The sequence below is a fragment of the Babylonia areolata genome, chromosome 34, assembly GCF_041734735.1.
Source record: "Babylonia areolata isolate BAREFJ2019XMU chromosome 34, ASM4173473v1, whole genome shotgun sequence".
In the NCBI taxonomy this organism is placed as follows: Eukaryota; Metazoa; Mollusca; class Gastropoda; order Neogastropoda; family Buccinidae; genus Babylonia; species Babylonia areolata.
In genome coordinates, this window is record NC_134909.1 from 17,240,887 (window position 1) to 17,265,079 (window position 24,193).

At 51.4% G+C, this 24,193-nt stretch overlaps 1 protein-coding gene across 1 annotated transcript in view; it reads right to left on the bottom strand.

Moving 5' to 3' along the window:
- Positions 1-465: 465 nt before the first annotated feature.
- The window catches only part of LOC143277395 (uncharacterized), a 56,415-nt gene continuing 32,687 nt past the window's right edge, over positions 466-24,193 (bottom strand). The window contains 12 exon segments of the mRNA XM_076582186.1: positions 466-6,756; positions 7,535-7,994; positions 8,824-9,044; positions 9,989-10,576; positions 11,700-11,900; positions 12,690-14,465; positions 18,101-18,501; positions 20,169-20,276; positions 20,795-20,816; positions 20,818-21,077; positions 22,999-23,116; positions 23,791-24,149. Coding sequence (XP_076438301.1) covers positions 823-6,756; positions 7,535-7,994; positions 8,824-9,044; positions 9,989-10,576; positions 11,700-11,900; positions 12,690-14,465; positions 18,101-18,501; positions 20,169-20,276; positions 20,795-20,816; positions 20,818-21,077; positions 22,999-23,116; positions 23,791-24,149 — 10,448 coding nt within the window. The 3' untranslated portion in view covers positions 466-822.

The following is a 24,193-nucleotide window of genomic DNA, read 5'->3' on the forward strand; positions in this document are numbered from 1 at the left end:
GCGTATCAAAATGTCAAATTTAAAACATCAATAACACATATAAATATATTAAAAAAAAAAAAAGCAATACAAAATTTCTCATCAGCTCATCAAATTCAATTCATGTGGTTCAAAGGTCATGACCTTCAGAATAAACAAATAATTTAAGAAATCTCAGAAATAAAAAAATTATTTAAAAAAAAAAAAAAAAAAAATGACCACCACCATCTGAAGTTGCGACACACGCGTGTCAGCATGTGCGTAGCAGTCAGGAGCACATGAGGGTGCACACATACACACACACACACACAAGGTGGTGTGTTGTGTACACACAGAGAAACAGAGCACACAACACATTCTGTACGCTGAGCCTGGGGGAGAGGGGGCGCGGAGGTTTGGGGGGTGGGGGGGGGGGCAAGGGCAAGGTGTGCAGGAGGGAGGGTGGGGGGATGGGGGCGTGGGGGGGGGGGACACAGGAAGACAGCACCTGTCACAGAGAAAGTCAGCAGGGTTACCTCCACCATGTGAACAACCACTGGGTGTGTCTGTTCTATCCACGAACACCAGTGGGATGTCTGTCAGTGGGGATGTCTGTTCTATCCACGAACACCAGTGGCATGTCTGTTCTATCCAAGTACACCAGTGTGGTGTCTGTTCTATCCAAGAAAGGTGTCTGTTCAATCCAAGAACACCAGTAGGGTGGGTGGGTGGCTGTTCTGTCGGCTGAGAACACTTCCTCCATGGCTGTAAGCAGCTTGCATGCAGGCAAGCTGGAGTCGTCCCCCCCCCCCCACCCCCTGACCCCCCTGTCAAGTTTGTCAGCGCCACACACTTTCTTTCCCATCACACTGTGGTCACCATACACCCTCGCTGTCGCCCCTCGCCCCCCTCTCCACCACCATCCTCCCCTCCTCCCGCACTTCCTCCTCCTCCTCCTCCACCGGTCAGGTAGGACTGGCGTCGCCGTGCCAACAGCATTTCCGTCTTGGTCATGTGTCTGCCCGGCACTGGCTCCTTCTTCTGCCCGGGGCCCTCCCCAGCGCCCTCTGCCGACGAGTCCGATGTCGTCGCTGCCGTCATTGTGGTGGCGCTGGGAGTGGCTGTGGGACCGGTGCCTGTCAGGGAGGCTGAAGAAGGCGGACTGTAGTTGAACGGAGCAACGGGGGCCACGATGGCACTGACGCTCGGCCTGGTGACGGCGGCGGAGATGCTGAGCGCTTCCGTGGACGTGCCGGTGGAGGCGGTAACCGTTTTGGATGCCGTTTCAGCCGACTGTTTCTTGTTCTTCTCGCTCTTCGAGCCATCCTTGGAGCTCTTGGAAGAGAACAGCTTCAGGCCGGCGAAGGTGGATTTGATGCTTTTGGCCACAGACTTCCTGGTCTTGTTCTTCTTGCCCGTGACCGAGGCGTTGGTGGCGAAGCTGGCGTCACTGACCACACTGTCCTCACCCCCACGCTGCCACACACTGACGTCAGCGGGCCTGGCCAGCGATTCGTTCTGACTCTCGTCAGCCGCTGTGAGGAAGGAGCACATGGATCGACACGTTTCATCAGCATTGGGCAAGGCCAAGCTGACCTCCCCTTCTTTGGACGGACGAGCTTTTCTGCGCCAAGTGCTGCTGTCAACATTGGAGACGGTGACGGAGAGGGCGCTGTTGTCTGGAGGTGATTTCTCTGGCAATGCGGCTGAACAAGCCGCCACTGTCTTGCCATCTTCCCGCTCCGAGTCGGCGTCTTCGTGCTGAATGTACGCTTCGTCCAAGTTCACCTCCCTCACTTGTGAGCCGTCAACGTTGTCCACTTCCTCGTCCACTGACGGGTCACACACTTCCAACATTCCCTCCGCTGATGAGGCCCCAGTGTCACTGTCTTCCCAAGTGGGCGGGGCACCGTCCGCTGTCAACTTATCATACGTGGATGACCTTGGGAGGACCTCTGTGCTGCTCTCCCGACTGGCGTACTCTTCCCCAGAGGACTGTGAGGTGGCCGAGGCGCTTTTCTTGACGAAGGTCAGTGAAGAAATGGACATGTTCCGTGCCGATGCTGGAAGACTGGATGATTTGGTGCGAGGCTTACAGGGGGCGCTGAACGCTCCTTCTTCCATCGAGGCCGACCTCTCCACTCCCTCGCTTCCCCCTTTCTTCCACAAAGTGGCAATCTTGCTCCCCACCTCTTTCTTCTTTTTCCCATCCTCCGCCCGTACCGGATTGGAAGCTCTCTTGGCCCCTGGAGGTGAAGGTCGCGAGGGGTCACTGCCTCGGCGGATATTCATTCCGCTCTCCGAGCTCTGGGCCTCTCCTTTGCTGACCGACGCTGAAGATCTTTTCGTAGTGGCACCAGCACTTTTGTTCAAAGAACTTCCGCTGTTTGTTTTGGCAAGGTTCCCCCCACTGCTGGTTTTGTTCAGACTGGAACCGCTTCCGTTTTTGCGCAAGCTGGATGTGCTGCCAGTCTTGCTCTGGTCGCTCCGTGCAGGGAGGTTACTCCGACCTGGGACAGAAGCCGATTTGGGGGAGGAGATGGACGCCACAGATTTTCCAGTCGAACTGGCTTTGGGTGATGTGACCGAGGACTGCGGCCGAGCAATGTTGGAGGGTCGTTGCTGTGGCTTGACGCCAGCGGTGGCGGTGGTGGTGGTGGTGGCCCGTTTTGCAGCAGGGATTCCATCTTTGGTGCTGCGAACGATCTGCTTCAGGGGGACGCTTCCCCCTCCCTCTTTCTCCTTCTCCTCCGCCACATTGAAAGAGTCCAGGGTCTTGCCCCATGCCTCAGGAGGGCTCCCTAAAGAGTTGCGCTGATGGCTGCCCAGGGAACCGCCAGAGTTCCGCTTCTGGGGAGGAACACGCCCCCGGCTGGCACTGCGAGCACGGAGGCGGACATTAGCCGACGAGCCTTGACCTGGGGGGGAGTCCTTGACGAAGGTGGCCTGCTTGGTCGGGGGCTTGGGGCCCTCACCACCCACCTCCCGACCCCGAAGGCTGGTTGCCGATGGCAGTCTTGAGGGTGTGCTGCCCCCTTTGGAGGGAGTCCTGGCAGCGGTGGAAGCTTGTCGCGGGCTGGAGGCGGGGACTTTGGCACTGGTGGATGTGGGAGTGGTTTGCATGGCAGGTTTGGTGGTGGGCGTGGTTTTGACACCTCCAGGCTGGGAGGACTTGGGAGCTGGGAGATTCGATTTACCTGCTTGCGCTGTCGTGCGAGGCGAGATCTTCTTCTGGGCTGAGCTACCACCGCTGCCAGCACCAACACCAGCACGGCCAGCAGTGGCTAAAGATCGAGCACTGCCAGCAGCAGCACCACCTGTTGTCCGCGACGAGATGGACCCTGCACTGTTGGGCCGAGAGTTGCTGCCCGTTCCTCCGCTGTTGGGTCGCATTTTACCGGCGTCCGTTCTGGGCACGGTTCTGAGGGAACCAGGAGAGGGCTTGGTCAGCTGCGGTTTTTTCTTGCCCTTCAACCCCTTCCCAGCCTCCTCCCCCGCCCCTTTCTTCCCAGGGAGATAACTTCCAGGCTTGGCAAGTTTGGAGCTGCCGGAGGTCACCGTATCAGCCTGGGAGGCCTGGGAACTGGGCCGCTCACCCTGTTTTTCTGAGGTGGTCGACCATGAGACAGACACCTCGGAAGCAGTGTCGGAGGTGTAGTCGTTGGACACCAGAGACAAAGTCTCGTTTTCTATCAGCAAGTCATCATCCAGACCGCTCCCAGTCATGTCCCGCTTGGTGACAATCTCGCACACAATCAGACTGGCGTTCTCTTGTAAGAGGCGCTCGTCCTCAGCAGAGATTTCTGGCTCAAAGGCAGTGTGGGGGGTGTGGTCTTGTTCCACTGCATCTTGCTGATGAAAGAGCATGTCTCCTGTGTCCAGCCTGTCTTCTGCATCTTTCTGGTGGTGGTGGGCAGCGTCCTCCTTCACATCATCACACATTCCTTCCCCCACACCATCCTCCTCCTCTGCGGTCTCTGAATACTCCAGCACTGTCAGGTTTTCCACATCCTGTGACATCTCACAAACGGTTTGATCCTGGTCAATGTTGCCATCCTCTTCTTCGTCTTCCGGAGAATCCTTGTCCTTGGTCATGTGATCAACAGCAGCTGTCTCTACGTCCCAGGGCAGTTTTTCTCCACCACCCGTGTCCACCAACTGCCCCAGACTGCCGGGGACATGCGGGGCTGTGGGTGGGTGGGGGTGGGGGAGGCTGGGATCATCCTCCTGACAGCGGAGGTTGTCAGGGAGGGTGGAGGAGGCGGTGTCGATGTGGATGACGGAGGTGGATGGGGAGGGGGTGTAGTGGGACGTGGAGTTACTGCTGCTGGCGCTGCTCTCCGCCGTGGAGCGGTTCTGGGAGTTCTTTGGCACCTTCGCTGCGAGGTCCTGGCTTCCTCCTCCTCCCCTCTCCTCCGCCTGCTCCGACAGTGCTTCTCGTTTCTGGCCCCAGCCGGCCAGCCTGGACTGGCGTGCTGGACGGTCATCCCCATCCTGGTCCAGGTCCAGACCATCAGAGTAGCTCCGCGTCATCAGACTCCTCCCCTTGACCCCTTCCCTGCCATCGCTCGCACCACCACCGCCTACGTCCTTCCCCTCTCTCTCCTCGCCTGTCCACACCTCCACAGTGGAGTTTTTAAGGGAGCCCCCCTCTTGGAGGGCGCGCGACTCGTTTTTTGCCGACGTGCGAGAGTGTCGGCGGGATCGGTCGTCGCCGCGAGCCGGGCGGCGTTTGGGCATGGCCGCGCTGATGCACTGGTCCAGCAGGGCCTGTTCCGACGGTGTGGGGTCAAAGTTGGCCGACTCGGCGCTAAGCGACCCCATAGAACTGGTGCGGGAGATCTGGGGTTCCTCTTCAGGCTGGGGTTCACGGGCTCTGCCCCCGCTGGCCAGGGAGCTGAGGGAGGAGTTCCGGGAGAAGGAGATGGGCGTGTCCTCCACTGCGAACTTGGTCGTCTCGTCCTTGACGCTGGACCGGGGCTGAGGGCGGTGCTTCTCCGACTTCACACTGCCGTCCTCACTGGACTGACCCACGACCTGACGCTGTGAGGAGGGGCGAGGGTGAGGGGCAGGGGGGCGGGCCCCAGCGACGGGGTAACCCCCTTCGCTCTTCTCGTCCACCATCTCCAGAGAGCTGAGGGAATCATTGCGGGAGAAGGTGGTTGGGGTGCCCTCCACCATGTACACCATCGGGGTGTCTGTTCCGTCAGCTGAGAACACTCCCTCCACGTTGTGAGGAGCTTGCCGGCAGGCTGGAGCCCCCCCTGTTGGTTTGGCAGGACTCCTTCCGTTGGAAAACCGACCGCCTCTTGAGCCGGCCGAGTCAGAGTCCACTGTGAGGTCACTGAGGGAGGTGGCCGCAGAGAAGTTGTTGGGGGTGCCCTCCGTGGCGTAGGTCGTTGTGGTGTCCACCGCCGAGCTCACGAAGGGCACCTCCATCTGTATGGGAGGCTGGGGGTTGTTGGCAGGAGGAGGAGGAGGAGGTGGGTGGGAGGATTTCTTCCCGTCTTCCCTCTTCCCTGCCGCCGCTGATCGTGGAAGGGACTTCCCTCCACTGGAGTGACCCCTGCCCGCCTGCTGACCCCTGCCCGCACCTTTCTCCGCGTCCAGTCGCCGTGCAGGGCGTGACTTGGGCATGGCTGACTGGATCATGTCTTGCAGCAGCTGCTGCTCCGTCTCTTCACACAGAGAGCTGCTGTCGCTTTTCCCGTCATCGGGGGACTTGTGGGTCGCCCCCGCTGCTGTTGTCACCCCAGCGTCCGTCACGCCGCTCAAATCGCTCAGCGAAGTGGCAGCCGAAAAGTTGAGCGGGGTTCCCTCGGTGGCGAAAGTCTTCAACGTGTCCATGGCGAAATCTTCGTCGGTCACGTTCTGCCGAGGGACGGGCGTTCGGCGTGACGTCTGGGCCTGACGGGACTGAGCGGGTCTCGGGGGTTTGGCCGCCGACCCTGCCTGCTTCCCTGCCGTTTTAGGTGGCGCTGTCGTTGCTGGTCTCTTGCTCCCGGTCTCCTGCTTCCCCCCGCCCCTGCCGACGGACGATGATGATGGCGGCTTGGCCCTGGAGGGAGCGGGGGTGGAAGGAGCCTGCTGCGGAGGAGACACTTTGGTGGGAAGACGCGACTTCCCCGACACGTCGGGCTTGGGGAGGGCCGACTTCTTCTTGATGGTGTTGTCGGAGGCGCTTTTGCGCAGCTTGCGGTTGGAGGGGGTGGGCGGTGGCATGGCGGCGCTGATGCACTGGGCCAGGATGTCCTCTTCCCCTTCCGACACGTCCGACATGGACGAGTCCTTGTCCTCCTTCTCCCCCTTCTGTTGCGGCGACTCCCCTGCCCCTGCCCCCACCCCGCTCCTGTCAGCAGAGTCGGCCATGAGGGTGGTGTCCCTGCTGTCAGCCAGCAGGGTGGTGTCCTGGCTCTCACACAGCGTCTGGTTGCCCCACTCACCCCCGCTGCTGCCGCCTTCCCCAACGCCGCTCTCCCCCACCGTCTGGTGGTGGTGTTGGTGGTGGTGGTGGAGGGAGGGGGACACCTTGGCCTCCTTCCCTCCTCCCCCATCCCCGTCCACCGTCAGGGCACTTAGGCTGGACGTCTCAGAGAACACTGGCGGCGTCCCCTCGTCCGCGTAGACGACCGGCGTTTCTGATTTGCCGGACACAGAGGCCGCATCCAGGGGGTGGTGGGCGTGGGGGTGGGAGAGGGGGTGGGGGAGGGCGCTGTGGAAGATGGTCAGCAACTTGGCCGTGTGGTCAGTGGTTGCCATGGCGCCCACCTCTGGCTCCGGCCCCTGCCGCCAGTTCACCTGCACCGACAACAGCAATCTATGTCAGGGCACCTGTACCCAAGTTCCTAGTTCACTCAGTGCACCTGCACCTGTACACTCCTGCTGTCACACCTCTGCAGCTTAAGCAGCAAACTCTTTTTTTTTCTCTTAAAGTTAGCAAAACCAGTGATGTTCTTATTTTGGGTTGTTTTTTCATAAGCTTAAAAAAATGCTGTTTTGTCTCTAAGACAAAGTACAAAGAACAGTGACAATAACAATGTAAAAAAAAGTATGTGTAATTAAAATGTATTTTCATGGGTGGGAGATGTCTGATTACTGTGATCCTGGAAAGTCTGTCGCTGGGGTACTGAGGCCACTTAAACCTGTGTAGGTATTTTAATACCGAATCACACATGTTCACACACACACACACACACACACACACACACACACCTAGTCACCCTTTTTTTCAGATATGTCACCTTTCTATTCCATCAGAAAAATAAATAATTTCTCTTTTTGAGATAATGAAGTATTCGTGTGTCTTACACTTCCCTAAACTCTCCCAACCTACGCCCTTACACCCCACAACCTTCCCCCCCTGCCCCCTCACCCACACAAACACACACACACACAACATACACAGCACAAACTCTTACCCTGCCAACAACAACAGCAGTCCCACTTTTGACAGCAGCAGGAGCAGAAACACACGCCCACACACAACTCCCACAAACTTCCTCTACCCCGACACCCCCCTCCACACCCCCCAGCACACACACACACACACACACACACACACACCACAAACTCTTACCTTGCCAACAGCAGCAGCAGTCCCCGCTTTGACAGTAGAAGGAGCAGCAGGAGCAGAAGCAGACACACGCCCCTCGTCCCCACCCACACCGCCACCACTGCCACCCCCACCACTACCCCCTCCCCCACCAGCCCCGCCACCAGCCCCCACGGCCAGGGGTTTGAAGGCCTTGACCGGCGGGGAGTGGAGGCGAGTGGGGCTGGGGGGCATGGTCTCGCTTGGCGAGTCGGGCAGCTCACTAGGGGAGACCACCTGGCTGGCGCGGCGGCTGTACTCCGACACCAGGGAGCTGTGCACGGACTGCGTGTCGAAGCTGCTCAGCGAGCCCAGGGAGCTGCAGCGTGAAAACATCAGCGGAGTTTCCTCCACCTGCTGGGTGTCAAAGGTCACCGTCTTGACGCCCACTTCCTTGGCGTCCGACGTCATCGTCGTCGTTGTGTCGGCTGCTGTGCGGTTCCTTCTGGGGGTGGACAGACAGGGCAGAAATTTAAGTTAGTAGCGTTCGGGGTTTAACACCCCCACCTTGGTAATACAGCCGATGGGAAAAATAACCCCAGGATATATAGGTTGGGGGTGTGGGGGGGGGGGTGGGGGTGGGGGGGGGACCTATCTGACGCCACAGTGACACCACCAAAACAAACAATACATTACCATGGGCAGCAAAAAGGCCACTTTTTTAACGTCGGACGTCTGTGATTCAAGAGCCTGGGGTTTGTGTGTGTGTGTGTGTGTGTGTGTGTGTGTGTGTGTGTGTGTGTGTGTCAATGTTTGTGATTGCACATTTTAACTGTGAAAGAAAAATTAAGAGACAAGAAGCGTTTCTTTATGCTCTCTCTCTCTCCATATCTCTATCCCTCACACATATACATGCACAAGCATGCACACACACACGCACGCATGCATGAGGGAACATGTGTTTGTAAAATGGGGTGGGTGTGGTGTAATCATGCATGAGCATGTGATCATATTGGTACAGAATGCTGCTGTGTATTTCATTATTATATAATGTTTATATACATGTGTATAAATGGATTGTTTTCTCTGCAGATCTAATTTCTCTCTTTTTTTTTTTTTTTTACCTGATGGCTTAAAACATATACATAAAAATTTTTTAAAGCAGTTGCTACTTATTCAATGCTCCATCTTGAAATTCTGATTTGACCTTTTTTTTTCTTTTACTTGACTCACTCTCACTCACATTCTCTCACTCTCTCACAGTCTATCTCGACTGTTTTTAACCCCATGAAGGCAGCCATACTCCACTTTCGGGGGGGGTATGTGACTCTCACCTCTGCTCTCTGTCCACCAGGGCCGTTTTCATGGCCACAGCGTTCTTGTTCTCGATGACCGACACGGCCATGTCCCCGGACTCTGATTCGTCGATGCTCTGCAGCAAAGCCCCGCCTCTTCCCGCCTCCCCCCCGTCCCGCGCCTCACTGCTGTGCAGGGAGCTAAGGGAGCTCACTCTGGAGAAACACACTGGAGTTCCCTCCTCATGGTAGGTCTTGACCTGGACAACAGCAACAACAACATCATCATCATCATCATTCTATCCAATCCTCATTTCCTCGTCTTCTGTTGCAGATCATTATCTTATTTATTTCTTCGATAAAAATCAGTATAAATTTCTATTTTACGATTTTTGTAGCCAGTATCATAACAATGCTAAAGAGTGCCATTGGAACTGCTCAAAAGGAAAGAAATGACGTGGAAAAAAATCTATAAAGAGAAAAAAAAGAAGAAGAAATAAAAAAAGACTTCTTGTCTTTCAGGGGCCAATGAAGAAGATATGTGAAACACACACACAAAAAAAATTAAAAAAGCAACAACAAAAACACACAAAAAACCCAAAACAAAAAACAAAAACAAACTGGTGCTCCATGACCTGCATGCAACTGAGGCCACAAAAAAAAAAAAAAAACACACACACACACACACAAAAAAAACCACACACACACAAAAAAAATCATCATCATATCATCATGCAGCTTGTCTGTGTATCTTGTCTCACACAAACTACACAGACTAACGCAAGTATACACACACACAACCACACACACACACACTGACACACAAATACATATAGACACACAGTGAGACACAGACACACACACACATGCATGCATGCACATGTGTGAGCTCACATGCACATGCACACACACACACACACATACACACACACACATGCTCCCACCCTTTTTTTTTTTCGTGGAAAAATAATTAGCAAGATATTAAAATGAAGAACAAATAAAGAACGATTATTCACACACACACACACAACCCATACACCTATCAACACACACACACACACACACACACACACACACAAACAAAAACCCACACCAACACACATCCTACACCCACACAACCCCATCCCCACCCACTCCACACCCCCCCTCCAAAAAAAACAAAAACAAAAAAAAAAAACCCAAAAACAAAAACCCTATCCCTCACCTGGTCCGGAGGCAAACTGTCGTCGTCCGCATGGAACGACGCTTGCTGCTGCGGCTGCAACTGCTCCCCCTGGTGGTGGGGGAGGTGGGGGTGGGGGCCGCCCCCTCCCACGTTGCCGTAGTGACCAGGGGGGGGTGCGGTGGGGCGGACGGTGGAGGCCGTGTGACCACAGCTGCTGGTGGGCGGCGTGACCTCGGCGACCTCGAACTCCGAGAACTGGGCGCTGAAGTCATGAAGCTCGTCCAGGTTGTCCTCCCCACCACCACCTCCACCACCTCCCCCTCCACCACCACCACCACCACCACCCTTCTTCTTCTTCTTCTGCTTGCTGCTGCTGCTGGTGGTGGTGTCTGGGGGAGGAGGGCGCTGGTGGAGGATGGAGGTCGGAGGGGCGGTGGCCGTGGAGGTGTTTGCAGCGGTGTTAGCAGCGGTGGTGGTGGTGGTGGCGGCGGGTGTGGCGGAGGGATGGGGATGGTGCTGGTGGTGGTGGTGGTGTTGCTGGTGATGATGGTGGGGGTGGTGGTGGTTGTCTGCGGTAGCGGCGGCCGGTTTGTCTTCGTCTTCTTCCGCTTCTCCTTCAGCCATCGCCTTTGGAAAAAAAAATTTTTTTTTTTTTTTTTTTTGCAACGAAAGAAATGAAATAAAATGAAAAGCATATATACTAACAACAACAGATAAACAAACAAGACACAAATACCAAAAAAGCAAATCATACGAGTCAACACATAAAACAAGCATGGACCAAGCCAGATCAACAATCATGAGAATGAGCACAAAAGAGTGGACTGAGCCAATCATCAAGACTGAACAAGTCACAAAATATAAAATTCTTGTGTCATAAATAAAGGATTATGGATATCTTTGGGGCAGGGTTTCGTTTTTTTGGGTTTTTTTGACTCACTTGTGTAAACAAAGTGAGTCTATGTTTTAACCTGGTGTTCGGTTGTGTGTGTGTGTGTGTGTGTGTGTGTGTGTGTGTGTGTGTGTGTGTCTGTGGTAAACTTTAACATTGACATTTTCTCTGCAAATACTTTGTCAGTTGACACCAAATTTGGCATAAAAATAGGAAAAATTCAGTTCTTTCTAGTCATCTTGTTTAAAACAATATTGCACCTCTGGGATGGGCACAAAAAAATAAAAAAGAAGCCTAATTATATGCAAACTGCATTGACTGTTATATTTATATTTTTTTGTATTCTCTAAACTTGGCACTTTGACCTCTTATTCTGACACAACAACAAGAGGAGTCATTATTATCATTTTTTGTTCAAACAGGAACTTCTTTTGCTCAGCATGGAATTTTTATTTATTTTGCAAACGTTTTGGTGCAGATAGTAAAAAAGGGAAATTACTCCGTAATTAATGCTAGTGGACTTAATTTATCACAAGTGAGTCTTGAAGGCCGTGCCTCTCTTGTTTCTCAGTATGTTTTATCTTACTAATATTTTCAATAATCTCTGGGTTTACGATCTTTGTGACAGCATCATAAGAAGTCAAGGATCAAGGAAAGGGGACAGCAGCCTGAATTTTACACATAGAAATCTGTTGTGACAAATGAGTAATATCACAGAATACAATACAACGCAATACAATTACACTACAATTGTGCACAGAAAGAAATATGTTGTTACTAAAGACTAAAGGAGTAATATGATACAACACAACACAACACAACACAACACAACACACTGTGATACAATCCACCCAGTACCTGCTTGCCCCCAGTCAGGTCAGTGAGGGAGGTGGCGGTGGACAGGAAGGGGGTGCCCTCCGTGCAGAACGTCACCAGCTGGTCGTCGTCCACACTCTGCTCCAGGCGCTCGTTGGTCCGGCGGGCCTCCTCGTACTTGCACTGCACGCAGTTCGGGTCCGGGTCGCTGCGGTAGCGCAGGCTGTAGTTGATGGGCTGATCCTGGGATTTCAGATTCAGATGCCGATTCAGAGGATTTGTTCAACGTGTGTGGCTGTTTGTTTTACGGCTGAGTATCAATTTATATTCACTTCACCACCATATTTGTTTGATGCCTTGTGCGATGGTACATGTACACAAAAAAAAGGGTGCATGGGTGCGTGTGTGTGCGTGTGTGTGTGTGTGTGTGACTTGTTTTGCTATCACTTTGCTGACTGCACTTTTGTGTTATACATATGTTGTGTGCCAAATTTTACTGTTTTGCCTGTAATCTGTATGACAAGACTTCTCCACACTTACTTTCTTTTTCTTTTACAACACAACACAAAACACTACGATACAATACAATACACTACGGTGCAATACAACATCACTACGATACAATACATGTACAACATAATACACTACAGTACAATGCAACACAACATCACTACGATACAACATAATACACTACGATTCAATACAACACAATATACACTATGGTACAATACAACACAATACACTACGGTACAATACACTACAATACAACACAACACAACATTATAGTACAATACAACACAATACACTACAGTACAATACAACACAATACACTACGGTACAATACAAAACAACACACAATGATACAATACAACACAATACACTACAATACAATCCACCCCCTCCCACCACTCCCAGCAGTGCCTGCTTCCACCCCCACCCCCCACCCCCACCCCCAACACCACACTATACACCACACCACCCAAAAAAAACCACACCACACCACATCACCACACCCACCCACACACAACTGACCTGATCATCAGACTGATCCTCAGCGTAGCGCAAACTGAAATCCGTCGGCTGATCATCCATGCTGTCCAAGTCCGTCTCGGCGTAAGCACAAAACGACCCTCCCACCCCCGACCCTTGACCTTTCCGCTGACCCCCATAGACGGGCACCTGGTGGGGCTGGGGTGCGGAGGGGTGGGGGTTGGGGAGGAAGGGGTGAGGGGGAGGAGGGTAGGCGTGGGGCACCAGCACGCCTGGGTGAGGGGGAGCGGCGGTGGGGGGGGCCATGGAGGAGGCGACGTAGCCGCTCATCGGAACGTTGCCCCCAGGGGGCGCCCCCCCCTGCTTGTGCCTGCCCCCCACTGGTGGCTGCAGCGTGGGGCAAGGTGCGGAAGGGATGACAACGTGGGAGGGGTGGGGGTGGGGGTGGGGGTGGTGGAGAGGGGCTGTGGAGGAGGAGGAAGGGGGCGCCATGCTCAGTCCCACCCCCACCCTCTCCTCCCCATCCCCACACCCCGTGTCCTGGTACTTGAGGCTGTAGTTCACGGGCTGCTCGCTGCTGTCAGAGTCATCCCCCCTGTCGTAGGACAGGTTGTCTCCCATGGCGCCCTTCTTGGCCAGGTGTTCAAACAGCCGCTGAGGAGCGGCACCAGCACCAGCACCAGCAGCGGCACCCCCTGTGGAGCCGGCAGCAAAGGGGAGACGACCGGGAGCGGGGTCAGACAAGGCGGTCGACCCAGACCCCACCTCCCCCACACCAGCCAGCAGCGCCACTTCCTGCATGTAGCGCACGATACGACTCGACTCTATCCCCTCCATGGACGCCTTCCCGTCGGGGGCGGCGCAGGCGTTGTCGGAGCTGACACGATGGAGCCCTGGCTTCTGCCGTTCCAGTGACCCCCCCTGTCGGCGTGGCAGCAGGTGGGAGGTCTTGGTCGCCAGCTGGTGGGCCCGCGAGCGGTCGTGGGAGATGTCCGAGTGTGTGCTGGTCACGCTGTCCTGGCTGCTGGCACGAGCCACACGCTGAGGGGAGCGCACCCTCCTCTCCCGCTCGGCCGTCGTTCCTTCACCACTGTTGTCTCCCTGCACCAAGTGTTTGCGGTGACCCGCTCGCCGAGGCTTCTCCTCACCCTTGTGCTGGTCGTATTTCGGTGGTGGCGGCATGGGTGGCTCAAATGGTTTCTGCGAGGTCTCGTAAGAGTAGAGAAAGCGTCGGGTGTCAAGGTCGGAGGACCGGTCCACGGGACTGTCACGGGGGCTCTCCATGTTGTCACACGTCTCCGACAAGGTCCCCACCTCCAGCTCCTCCTCCAGAGCCCTCTGCTTCCGCGCCGACAGCGAGGGCCGGCCCCCGCCACCCCCGCCCCGGTCCCCGTCCTGTTTGGTGGGGGAGGAGGAGGAGGGGGAGGAGGAGGAGGAGAGGAGGTTGCGGAGGGCGGCGCTACTGCCCATGGCGATCATGCGGTGCTTGGAGTGCACCAGGTTGCGTAGCATCCCGACGGCCCCCATCTCCCGCAGCGACCGCTGGTCCTCGGGGCAGCGCGCCGACAGGTTCCACAGCGTGCCGCAGGCATTGCTGACCACCGTCAGGCTGGCCGCCCGCAGCTGGGACAGCAGCAGCTGCAGGCAGCCCTTGTGGCGCAGCACCCGCCGGTAGTCCTCCCGCACCGCCACCTGGCTCGACACGTTGCGCAGGATCCCCCCGCCGTTCTCCACGATGGCCTGCGACTTCCCTGCGCTCTGGTAGGTCAGCAAGGATACCAGGAACTCCAGGGCACCAGGAACCGCGCAGATGTCCGCCTGCGTTATAATAATTCCATTATTTGATTTACATATTTATATCTTTGCAAATGTTACCAATTCAGCAACCACATAGGTATCAAAAAGGTGCACTGGAAAAAACCCACACAATTAATTTATTTACACTGTGGCCTGCGACTTCCCCGCGCTCTGGTAGGTCAGCAGGGATACCAGGAACTCCAGGGCACCAGGAACAGAGCAGATGTCCGCCAACGTTTCAATAATTCTGTCGTTTGATTTACATATTTATATCACCACTAATGTTACCAATTCAGCAACCACAGTGCTATTAAAAAGGTGCACTGGAACAAACCCACACAATTTTATTCATTTACACTGTGGCCTGCGACTTCCCCATGCTCTGGTACGTCAGCAGGGATACAGGAACTCCAGGGCACCAGGAACAGCGCAGATGTCCGCCTGCGTTATAATAATTCCATCATATGATTTAAATATTTATATCACCACTAATGTTACCAATTCAGCAACCACACAAGTATCAAAAAGGTGCACTGGAACAAACCCACACAATTTTATTCATTTACACTGTGGCCTGTGACTTCCCCATGCTCTGGTAGGTCAGCAAGGATACCAGGAACTCCAGGGCACCAGGAACCGCGCAGATGTCCGCCTGCGTTATAATAATTCCATAATTTGATTTACATATTTATATCACCACTAATGTTACCAATTCAGCAACCACACAGGTATCAAAAAGGTGCACTGGAAAAAACCCACACAATTAATTTATTTACACTGTGGCCTGCGACTTCCCCGTGCTCTGGTAGGTCAGCAGGGATACAGGAACTCTAGGGCACCAGGAACAGCGCAGATGTCCGCCAACGTTTCAATAATTCTGTCGTTTGATTTACATATTTATATCACCACTAATGTTACCAATTCAGCAACCACAGTGCTATTAAAAAGGTGCACTGGAACAAACCCACACAATTTTATTCATTTACACTGTGGCCTGCGACTTCCCCATGCTCTGGTACATCAGCAGGGATACCAGGAACTCCAGGGCACCAGGAACCGCGCAGATGTCCGCCTGCGTTATAATAATTCCATCGTATGATTTAAATATTTATATCACTGCAAATGTTAACAATTCAGCAACCACACAAGTATCAAAAAGGTGCACTGGAACAAACCCACACAATTTTATTCATTTACACTGTGGCCTGCGACTTCCTGGCACTCTGGTAAGTCAGCAGGGATACAGGAACTCCAGGGCACTGGGAACAGCGCAGATGTCTGCCTGCATTATAATAATTCAATCAGTTGATTTTTGCATCTATCACCGCTAATTCAGCTACCACACAGGTATTAAAAAGCTGCACTGGACCAAACCCAGACAATTTTTTTTCACACTGTGGCCTGCGACTTCCCCATGCTCTGGTACATCAGCAGGGATACCAGAACTCCAGGGCACCGGGAACCGCGCAGATGTCTGCCTGCATTATAATAATTCAATCATTTCATTTACATATATATATATTGCTGTTCCGTGAAGAACTTGCTCAATTATGCTGAGCAATATAAAAATTGATGTTTCTCCTTCTTCTTCTTCTTCGTTCATGGGCTGCAACTCCCACATTCACTAGTACCACAAAAAATATTATCAATAGGAAATAAATTTTCAAAATAATGTAAAAAATTTTTTAAAGCTGCTAATGCTACCAATTCATCTAGCACACAGGTAAGTGAAAGATGCACTGGAACAAACCAACCCAGACAGTTCTATTTACACTGACGGGTGCAATAGCCGAATGGTTAAAGCATTGGACTGTCAATCTGAGGGTCCCGGGTTCTAATCTCGGTAACGATTCCTGGTGGATAAAGGGTGGAGATTTTTCCGATCTCCCAGGTCAACATATGTGCAGACCTACTTGTGCCTGAATCCCCTCATGTGTATACGCAAGCAGAAGATCTATTATGCATGTTAAAGGTCCTGTAATCCATGTCAGCATTCGGTGGGTTATGGAAACAAGAACATACCCAGCATGCAAACACCCGAAAATGAAGTATGGCTGCTTACATGGCGGGGTAAAAACGGTCATACATGTAAAAGCCCACTCGTGTACATACGAGTGCACATGGGAGTTGCAGCCCACGAACGCAGAAGAAGATATATTTTCCAAGTGGATTTTTCTACAGACTACTGTTTGTTGCCATGGGCTCTTTTACATGTGTTAAGTGCATGCTGCATACCCGACCTCAGTTTATCGTCTTATCCAAATGACTAGTATCCAGACCACCACTCAAGGTCAAGTGGAGGGGGAGAAAATACTGGTGACTGAGGGATTTGAACCAGTGCGCTCAGATTCTCTGGCTTCCTAGGCGGATGCATTACCTGCATTACCAAAAGGCTAACATTCCACGCTTTATAATGCTGTCTAATTTTATTTCAGATTCTCTTGCTTCCTTGACAGACGTGTTACAATAAAAGCAAACACTTCACACTTTATATTGCTGTCTAATTTTTTTTCTGATTCTCTCGCTTCCTAGGCGGACGCGTTACCACAAAGGCAAACACTCCACACTTTATATTGCTGTCTAATTTTTTTTTCAGATTCTCTCGCTTCCTTGACAGACGTGTTACAATAAAAGCAAACACCTCACACTTTATATTGCTGTCTAATTTTTTTTCAGATTCTCTCGCTTCCTAGGCGGACGCGTTACCACAAAGGCAAACACTCCACACTTTATATTGCTGTCTAATTTTTTTTTCAGATTCTCTCGCTTCCTTGACAGACGTGTTACAATAAAAGCAAACACCTCACACTTTATATTGCTGTCTAATTTTTTTTCAGATTCTCTCGCTTCCTAGGCGGACGCGTTACCACAAAGGCAAACACTCCACACTTTATACTGCTGTCTAATTTTTTTTCAGATTCTCTCGCTTCCTAGGCGGACGCGTTACCACAAAGGCAAACACTCCACACTTTATACTGCTGTCTAATTTTTTTTCAGATTCTCTCACTTCCTAGATGGACGCGTTACCACAAAAGCAAACACTTCACACTTATATTGCTGTCTAATTTTTTTTTCAGATTCTCTCGCTTCCTAGGAGGACACGTTACCCCAAAAGCAAACACTTCACACTTATATTGCTGTCTAATTTTTTTTCAGATTCTCTCGCTTCGTGGGCGGAAACGTTACCACAACACACTTTATATTGCTGTTTTATCTTTTTTCAGATTCTCTCACGTCCTAGGCAGACATGTTACATCAAAGGCAAACACTCCACACTTTATATTGCTGTCTATTTTTTTTCTCTCTCACCATGTTCTCCGAGCAGTGCAAGGACTGGTTCTCTGAGTTGAAGCTGTGTACACAACTCTTTATCGTCGTTTAAAAGTTGTTTTTTTTCCTCACCTTGTTCTCTGAGCACAGCGAGGACAGGTTCTTTGAGTTGAAGCTGTGTATCATGTAAACAGAGAGTTACTAACAACTCTTTATCGACGTTTTTTTGTGTGTTTTTTCTTGTTCTCACCTTGTTCTCTGAGCAATGTGAGGACAGGTTCTTTGAGTTGAAGCTGTGTACCATGTAAACAGAATTACCAACAATTCTTTATCGTCCTTTCTAAAAAGTTTTTTTGTTGTTGTTGTTGTTGTTTGTTTGTTCTCACCTTGTTCTCGGAGCAGTGCGAGGACAGGTTCCAGAGGGCGCTGAGGATGCTCTTGAGGCTGCTCTCCTTCTTCACCCGCATGGCACTCTCCATCAGCGTGCGCACCGCCCCCACGTCCCGCAGCGTCCGCTTGCTGGCCAGGTCGGCACGCCACGACAGGTTCCGCAGCACGCTGGCCGCCCCCTGGCACAGGTCCTCGTTGGGTGAGCACAGCTGGGCCACCAGGGACTCCATGGCCGGCCGCATGGAGCACAGCAGCGCCTTGTTCTTGCCGTCCCCGAAGGTCAGGTTGGTCAGCGCCATGCAGGCGTAGCGCCGCACCGTCACGCTGTAGTTGTCCGTCGTGTTGCCGTGGCGACGGTGGTCCACCTCGATCAGCTCAGCCATGGCCTGAAGTCCGCCTGGATGTGTGGTGTGGGTGACAAGCGTATTGTTTATATATATATATATTTCTCTTTTTATCACAACAGATTTCTCTTGTGTGAAATTCAGGCTGCTCTCCTAAGGGAGAGTGCATCGCTTCGCTACAGCACAACCCATTTTTTAATATTTTTTTCCAGTGTGCAGTTTGATTTGTTTTTCCTATCCAAGTGGATTTTTCTAAAAAATTTTGCCAGGAACAACCCTTTTTTTTGCCATGGGTTCTTTTATGTGCGCTAAGTGTATGCTGCACATTGGACCTCGGTTTATCGTCTCATCCGAATGACTACTTATATTGTGTTGTATTACTCTTTTTCTTGTCACAACAGATTTCTCTGTGTGAAATTCGGGCTGCTCTCCCCGGTAGGGAGAGCACGTCGCTACACTGACAGCGCCACCCTTTTTTTTTTCTTTTTTTTTTTTTTCTGCTTGCGATCATATTTATTTTCCTATCGACTGAATAGTTAGTTATGGATGAAAGGGAGGGGGGAAAGGGGAAGGGGGGTGTTACGGATTCGTGCCACAACACAACAATCAGGTCATTCCTCGTCAGTGACATCCCGCATGCATTCATTCTCGCATCATGCTCACACACATCCATTTACACTTTAATATCCTCGCTTATCTGCAGTTTGTTTTATCAGTGGATGCTGATCTTGTTTTCCGCTTCTATGTCTTCAAGTGCTCTTGTGTTGTACAATGCACAAATATATATATACACTGTTTCATGTGAGGCACTTCAAGCCCATCTTCCGGGATGTCTATCCCTGCACTGACCCACAGACATTCAATGTCTATGACTGCACTGACCCATAGACATTCAATGTCTATCCCTGCACTGACCCACAGACATGCAATGTCCATCCCTGCACTGACCCACAGACATTCAATGTCTATCCCTGCACTGACCCATAGACTGGCAATGCCTATCCCTGCACTGACCGACAGGCCTTTAATGTCTGTCCCTGCACTGACCCACAGATATTCAACGTCTCTCACTGCACTGACCCACAGACATTCAATGTCTACCCAAACAGTGAACACTGACCCATAGGCCTGGAATGTCTATTCCTGCAATGACCCATAGACCCGGAACATGTATCTGAGCAGTTAGCAATGTCTATCACTGCACGTCTATCGGAAGTATCCATGCACTGACCAACAAACCTGGAATGTCTATCCATGCACTGCAGGTCCATCTTTGCACTGACCCAGAGACCTGCAATGTCTATGCACTACACTGACCCACAGATCCGACAGGCGCAATAGCCAAGTGGTTAAAGCGTTGGACTGTCAATCTGATGGTCCCGGGTTCGAATCACGGTGACAGCGCCTGGTGGGTAAAGGGTGGAGATTTTTACAATCTCCCAGGTCAACATATGCGCAGACCTGCTAGTGCCTGAACCACCTTCGTGTGTATATGCAAGCAGAAGATCAAATACGCACGTTAAAGATCCTGTAATCCATGTCAGCGTTCGGAGGGTTATGGAAACAAGAACATACCCAGCATGCACACCCCCGAAAACGGAGTATGGCTGCCTACATGGCGGGGTAAAAACGGTCATACACGTAAAAGCCCACTCGTGTACATACGAGTGAACGCAGAAGAAGAAGAAGAAGAAGAAGTCGTCTACCCGTGAGCACTGACCCAGAGAGCAGATGGCGTGGCGGTGCTCCTCATCGAAGGACAGCTTCATGAGGGCGGCGATGGAGGGTCCCGGGTGGTGGTCCATGTCCCCGGACTTGCTACTGCTCCCTGACAAACAAACACACCTCGTACAGTGTCACACGGCTTCATCAAGTGGTTTTAATCACACATACATCCCCACCCCACCCCACCCCCCCACACACACACAAACACACACACACACACACACAGAGTCACAGTCTAACACACAGACTGTCTCTCTCTCCCTCTTTCACACTGCCATGCCTAAAATCTCATTATCTGAACAATAAAACTTGCATTTCACACACACCCACACACACAAGCGCAACTGCACACACTCACACACACAGAAACACACACACACACACACACACACAGAGAAAAAAACACACATACACACACACACACAGAGGCAAAACATACACACATGTATGAACACACCCACAAGCAAGCTTTACAGTGACAAAACACAAACGCACTCACACAGAGTAAAAAAACACACACACATCACACACACCACACCAACAAAACACACACTACACAAACAAAACACACTCACAACACACCATTTCACCCCGACTCATCCCAACCCCCACCTTCCCTACCTGTCCCTGCTTCCTCCCCTTCCTCCTCCTCCTCCTCCCCGCCTCCACCTCCACCGCCACCCTGCCTCCCCTCTCTGCTGGTCGCAGTGGGCGCGGATCTGCTCCAGCAGCCTGAGGGTTCGAGCCTCACGCCGCCCTCGCCGCTCATCCGGGTTGGAGTGGACAATGTTGTGCAGGGCTGCCGCTGCTCGGGCCCGGGCTGCCGCGCTCCCCCGCGTGTTGCCTAGCAACCCTGAGTCCTTGTCGCTGCCGTGGAGCAGCTGGATCAGCAAGGGGAGGCAACCTGTGTGTGTGTGTGTGTGTGTGTGTGAAGAGAGAAGTCACATTCCGTTCCGCTTTATTATGAATGTGAACAATTATTTACGACAACAACAACACCAACAATAATAATTATACTAATTATATTCATTATTGTCGTCATTATATGAGGCTACGTTGCATTCCCCTTATGAACGTGAACAATCATCACAACGAAAACAATAATAATTATAAAAATTATATTCATTACTATCATCATCACATGAGGCCTACGTTGCAGTCTGCTTTATGAACGTGAACAATCATTACAACAAAACAATAATAATTATAAAAATTATATTCATTATTATCATCATCATATGAGGCCACGCTGCATTCCGGTTTATGAACGTGAACAGTCATTACAACAAAAACAATAATAATCATAAATATTAAATCTATTATCATCATCATTATTATTAACTCTCTCCATACGAACGGCGAAAGAGACGACGTTAACAGCGTTTCACCCCAATTACCACCATCAAAATATTGCAGGCGGAAGGCTCTTAAACTGAAGAGGTGAATGTTGACAAAGAATACCACAATTCTGACGACGGAAGCTAAAGGTTGGGTCATTCAGACACCCACTGGACATCCGAGGGGTCTGTGTAGAGGAGAAGAGAGGGCTGGCCGTACTGAGTGAGTTAACTCATTCTACCCCACAGCTCCATGCCTGCTACACAACTCCCCTGGACAAACACTACATGAGACCACTGCAGAAAGAACAGGGTGGTTCAAAGAAACAGCGAAAATCAGTGGAGGATTGTTCATTCAAATCAGTCAAACAAAGCTTCATTACCATCCTTCCTGAATCTGTAAACGGGTCAGTTTAAAATGTACCAACTGTACCAAGCAAGAATGAACGAAATTAGAATAGTGTGCTGGTACGAGAATACTTGCACCTGGTCCACAAGGGAAGTGATCATGGTACGAGTTAACTCTCTCCGGACGAAGGAATGCTCACGCATTCCTACACGCATTCCTACACAAAACGTATTCAGATTCGGACGAAGGAATGGAATAGCATTCTCCGAAAGTAAAATTCCATCATGCGCTGTACACGTGATTTTGTGATTAGCCAAGCAGAGTGCGCTATTCTGGGTCACTCCACAATCGAACAGAATGATTGGTCAGCCTGGGATGTGTGGCCTGTCTCGCACACACGCTGACAAAGTCACTCACCTGTCGTCTGCTCGCGTGCCAGCCTGTTAGCAAAGCGGGCTCTTCTCAGAATGTTGTGAAGCGAACAAGGCAGTGACGGCAACGTTTTAGGGTTGCCAAAGTACTTGAAATGCTACAAACTGAAGGGTCGGACATTGAAGAGGTGGATGATGACGAAGAAGAAAGCGAATTTAATGCAGAAAGCGAGCATGGGTATGGTGATTCGGGGTGAAAAATTGGCAATATTTTCTACATACGGCAAAACTGTAAAAATAAGATGAGAAATTTGATTTTTTTTTATATGTAATAGCTCAACACGTAATAAACCAGTTCTGAAAGTTTCATTTTCACCCCTGTATTTTGTATTTTTTGTAATTTTTTTCCAAACCCTTACAAATGGGCCATCTGTGGGGAAAAGCAAGGGAGAAAACTTGTCGCCCTGAATGAGTCAACTCTTACATGGCCTGGAGTAGAATGAGTTAATTTTTTTATATATGCCAGTGAGATACAAGCACAATGGAGGTGCCGTGGCAGGATCAGGAAGGCGTTGGGACTTCTGATCCAGTGTTCACCAGTGATCGAAGTTTGATCCCCACTTTTCGACATAGTGTCGTGTCCTTTTCATGAGTTTTGTATTTTAATTTTTGAAAAAAAGTGTCAACACGATTTTTATAAATATTCACTGTGTCCGCAGGTCGATTGTGATCGCGCCTTAATTTGAGCACATGTGTGGAGCCACTCACCCGACTGGCGCATGGCGATACAGCTATCCTGTGACGACGACATGGCCAGCAAGGTACGTGACATGTCATCCTTGTCATGAGTGCCAAGCATGGACAGCAGAGAGTACACCATCTCCACCTGGTGGACAAAGGGGGTCAACTCTGTCAACTCTGTCACTGCACTACATACGGTTTCGTCTGACATCCAATTTGGAAAGGAAAAGACAAGCAGCAATGAAAAGAAAGAAAGCAAGAAAGAAAGAAGATGGAAAGAAAGAATTGCAGGGGAAAAAAAAAGAAAAAATGAAAAAGACAGAAAACCAAACCAAACCAAAAACAGAAACAGTCTATGAAAAAAAGTCCTAAATGATCCATCAATTTCCTACACTCTCAATGGAACCCTGCCCCAAATAGTCTCTCCACCAGACACGCACACAATTTAATTTGGTGGATTTTTTTTTCCTTAGTTGTTTCCTCACACACACACACACACACACACCACACACACGACACACACACAAACACACACACACACACACCACACAAACAAACACACACACACAGACACACACACACACACACGCACATGCACGCACAACACACAAACAAACACACACACACACACACACACACACACACACAAACAAACACACACACACACAGAAACACACAAACACACACACACAACACACAAACAAACACACACACACACACACACACACACAAACACAACACACAACACACACACAACACACACACACACACACACACACACACACACATACTGATACACAGAGTGAACCTCGCTCTCACCTTTGTCCCCAGCTGCTGGGGCTGAGGCTTGGCAGCCGCCATCGCCGTGCCACTGGTGGCAGGGGTGGCGGCGGCGGAGGTGGTGGTGGTGGTGGTGGCGGTGGTAGCAGCAGCAGGGGGCATTGTGGAGGCGGCGGTGACAGCGCCGTTCGCAGCAGGAGGAGGGGCAGGGGCAGACGGGGGAGGGGGCATGGGGGCGGAGGAGGAGGACGAGGAAGAGGAGGACTGGAGGGAGCTGTGCGTGTTGGTGGAGGTGAAGCTCATCACGCTGCCCACCTCCACCCCCACGCCCACACCCCCTCCTCCTCCCATGCCCAGGCCGCTGCCGGGACCACACCTGGCCTGGTGCTGAGCCATCTCTGTGTGACACACAAGACGTTGTGTTTAATACAGCTTTTGGGAC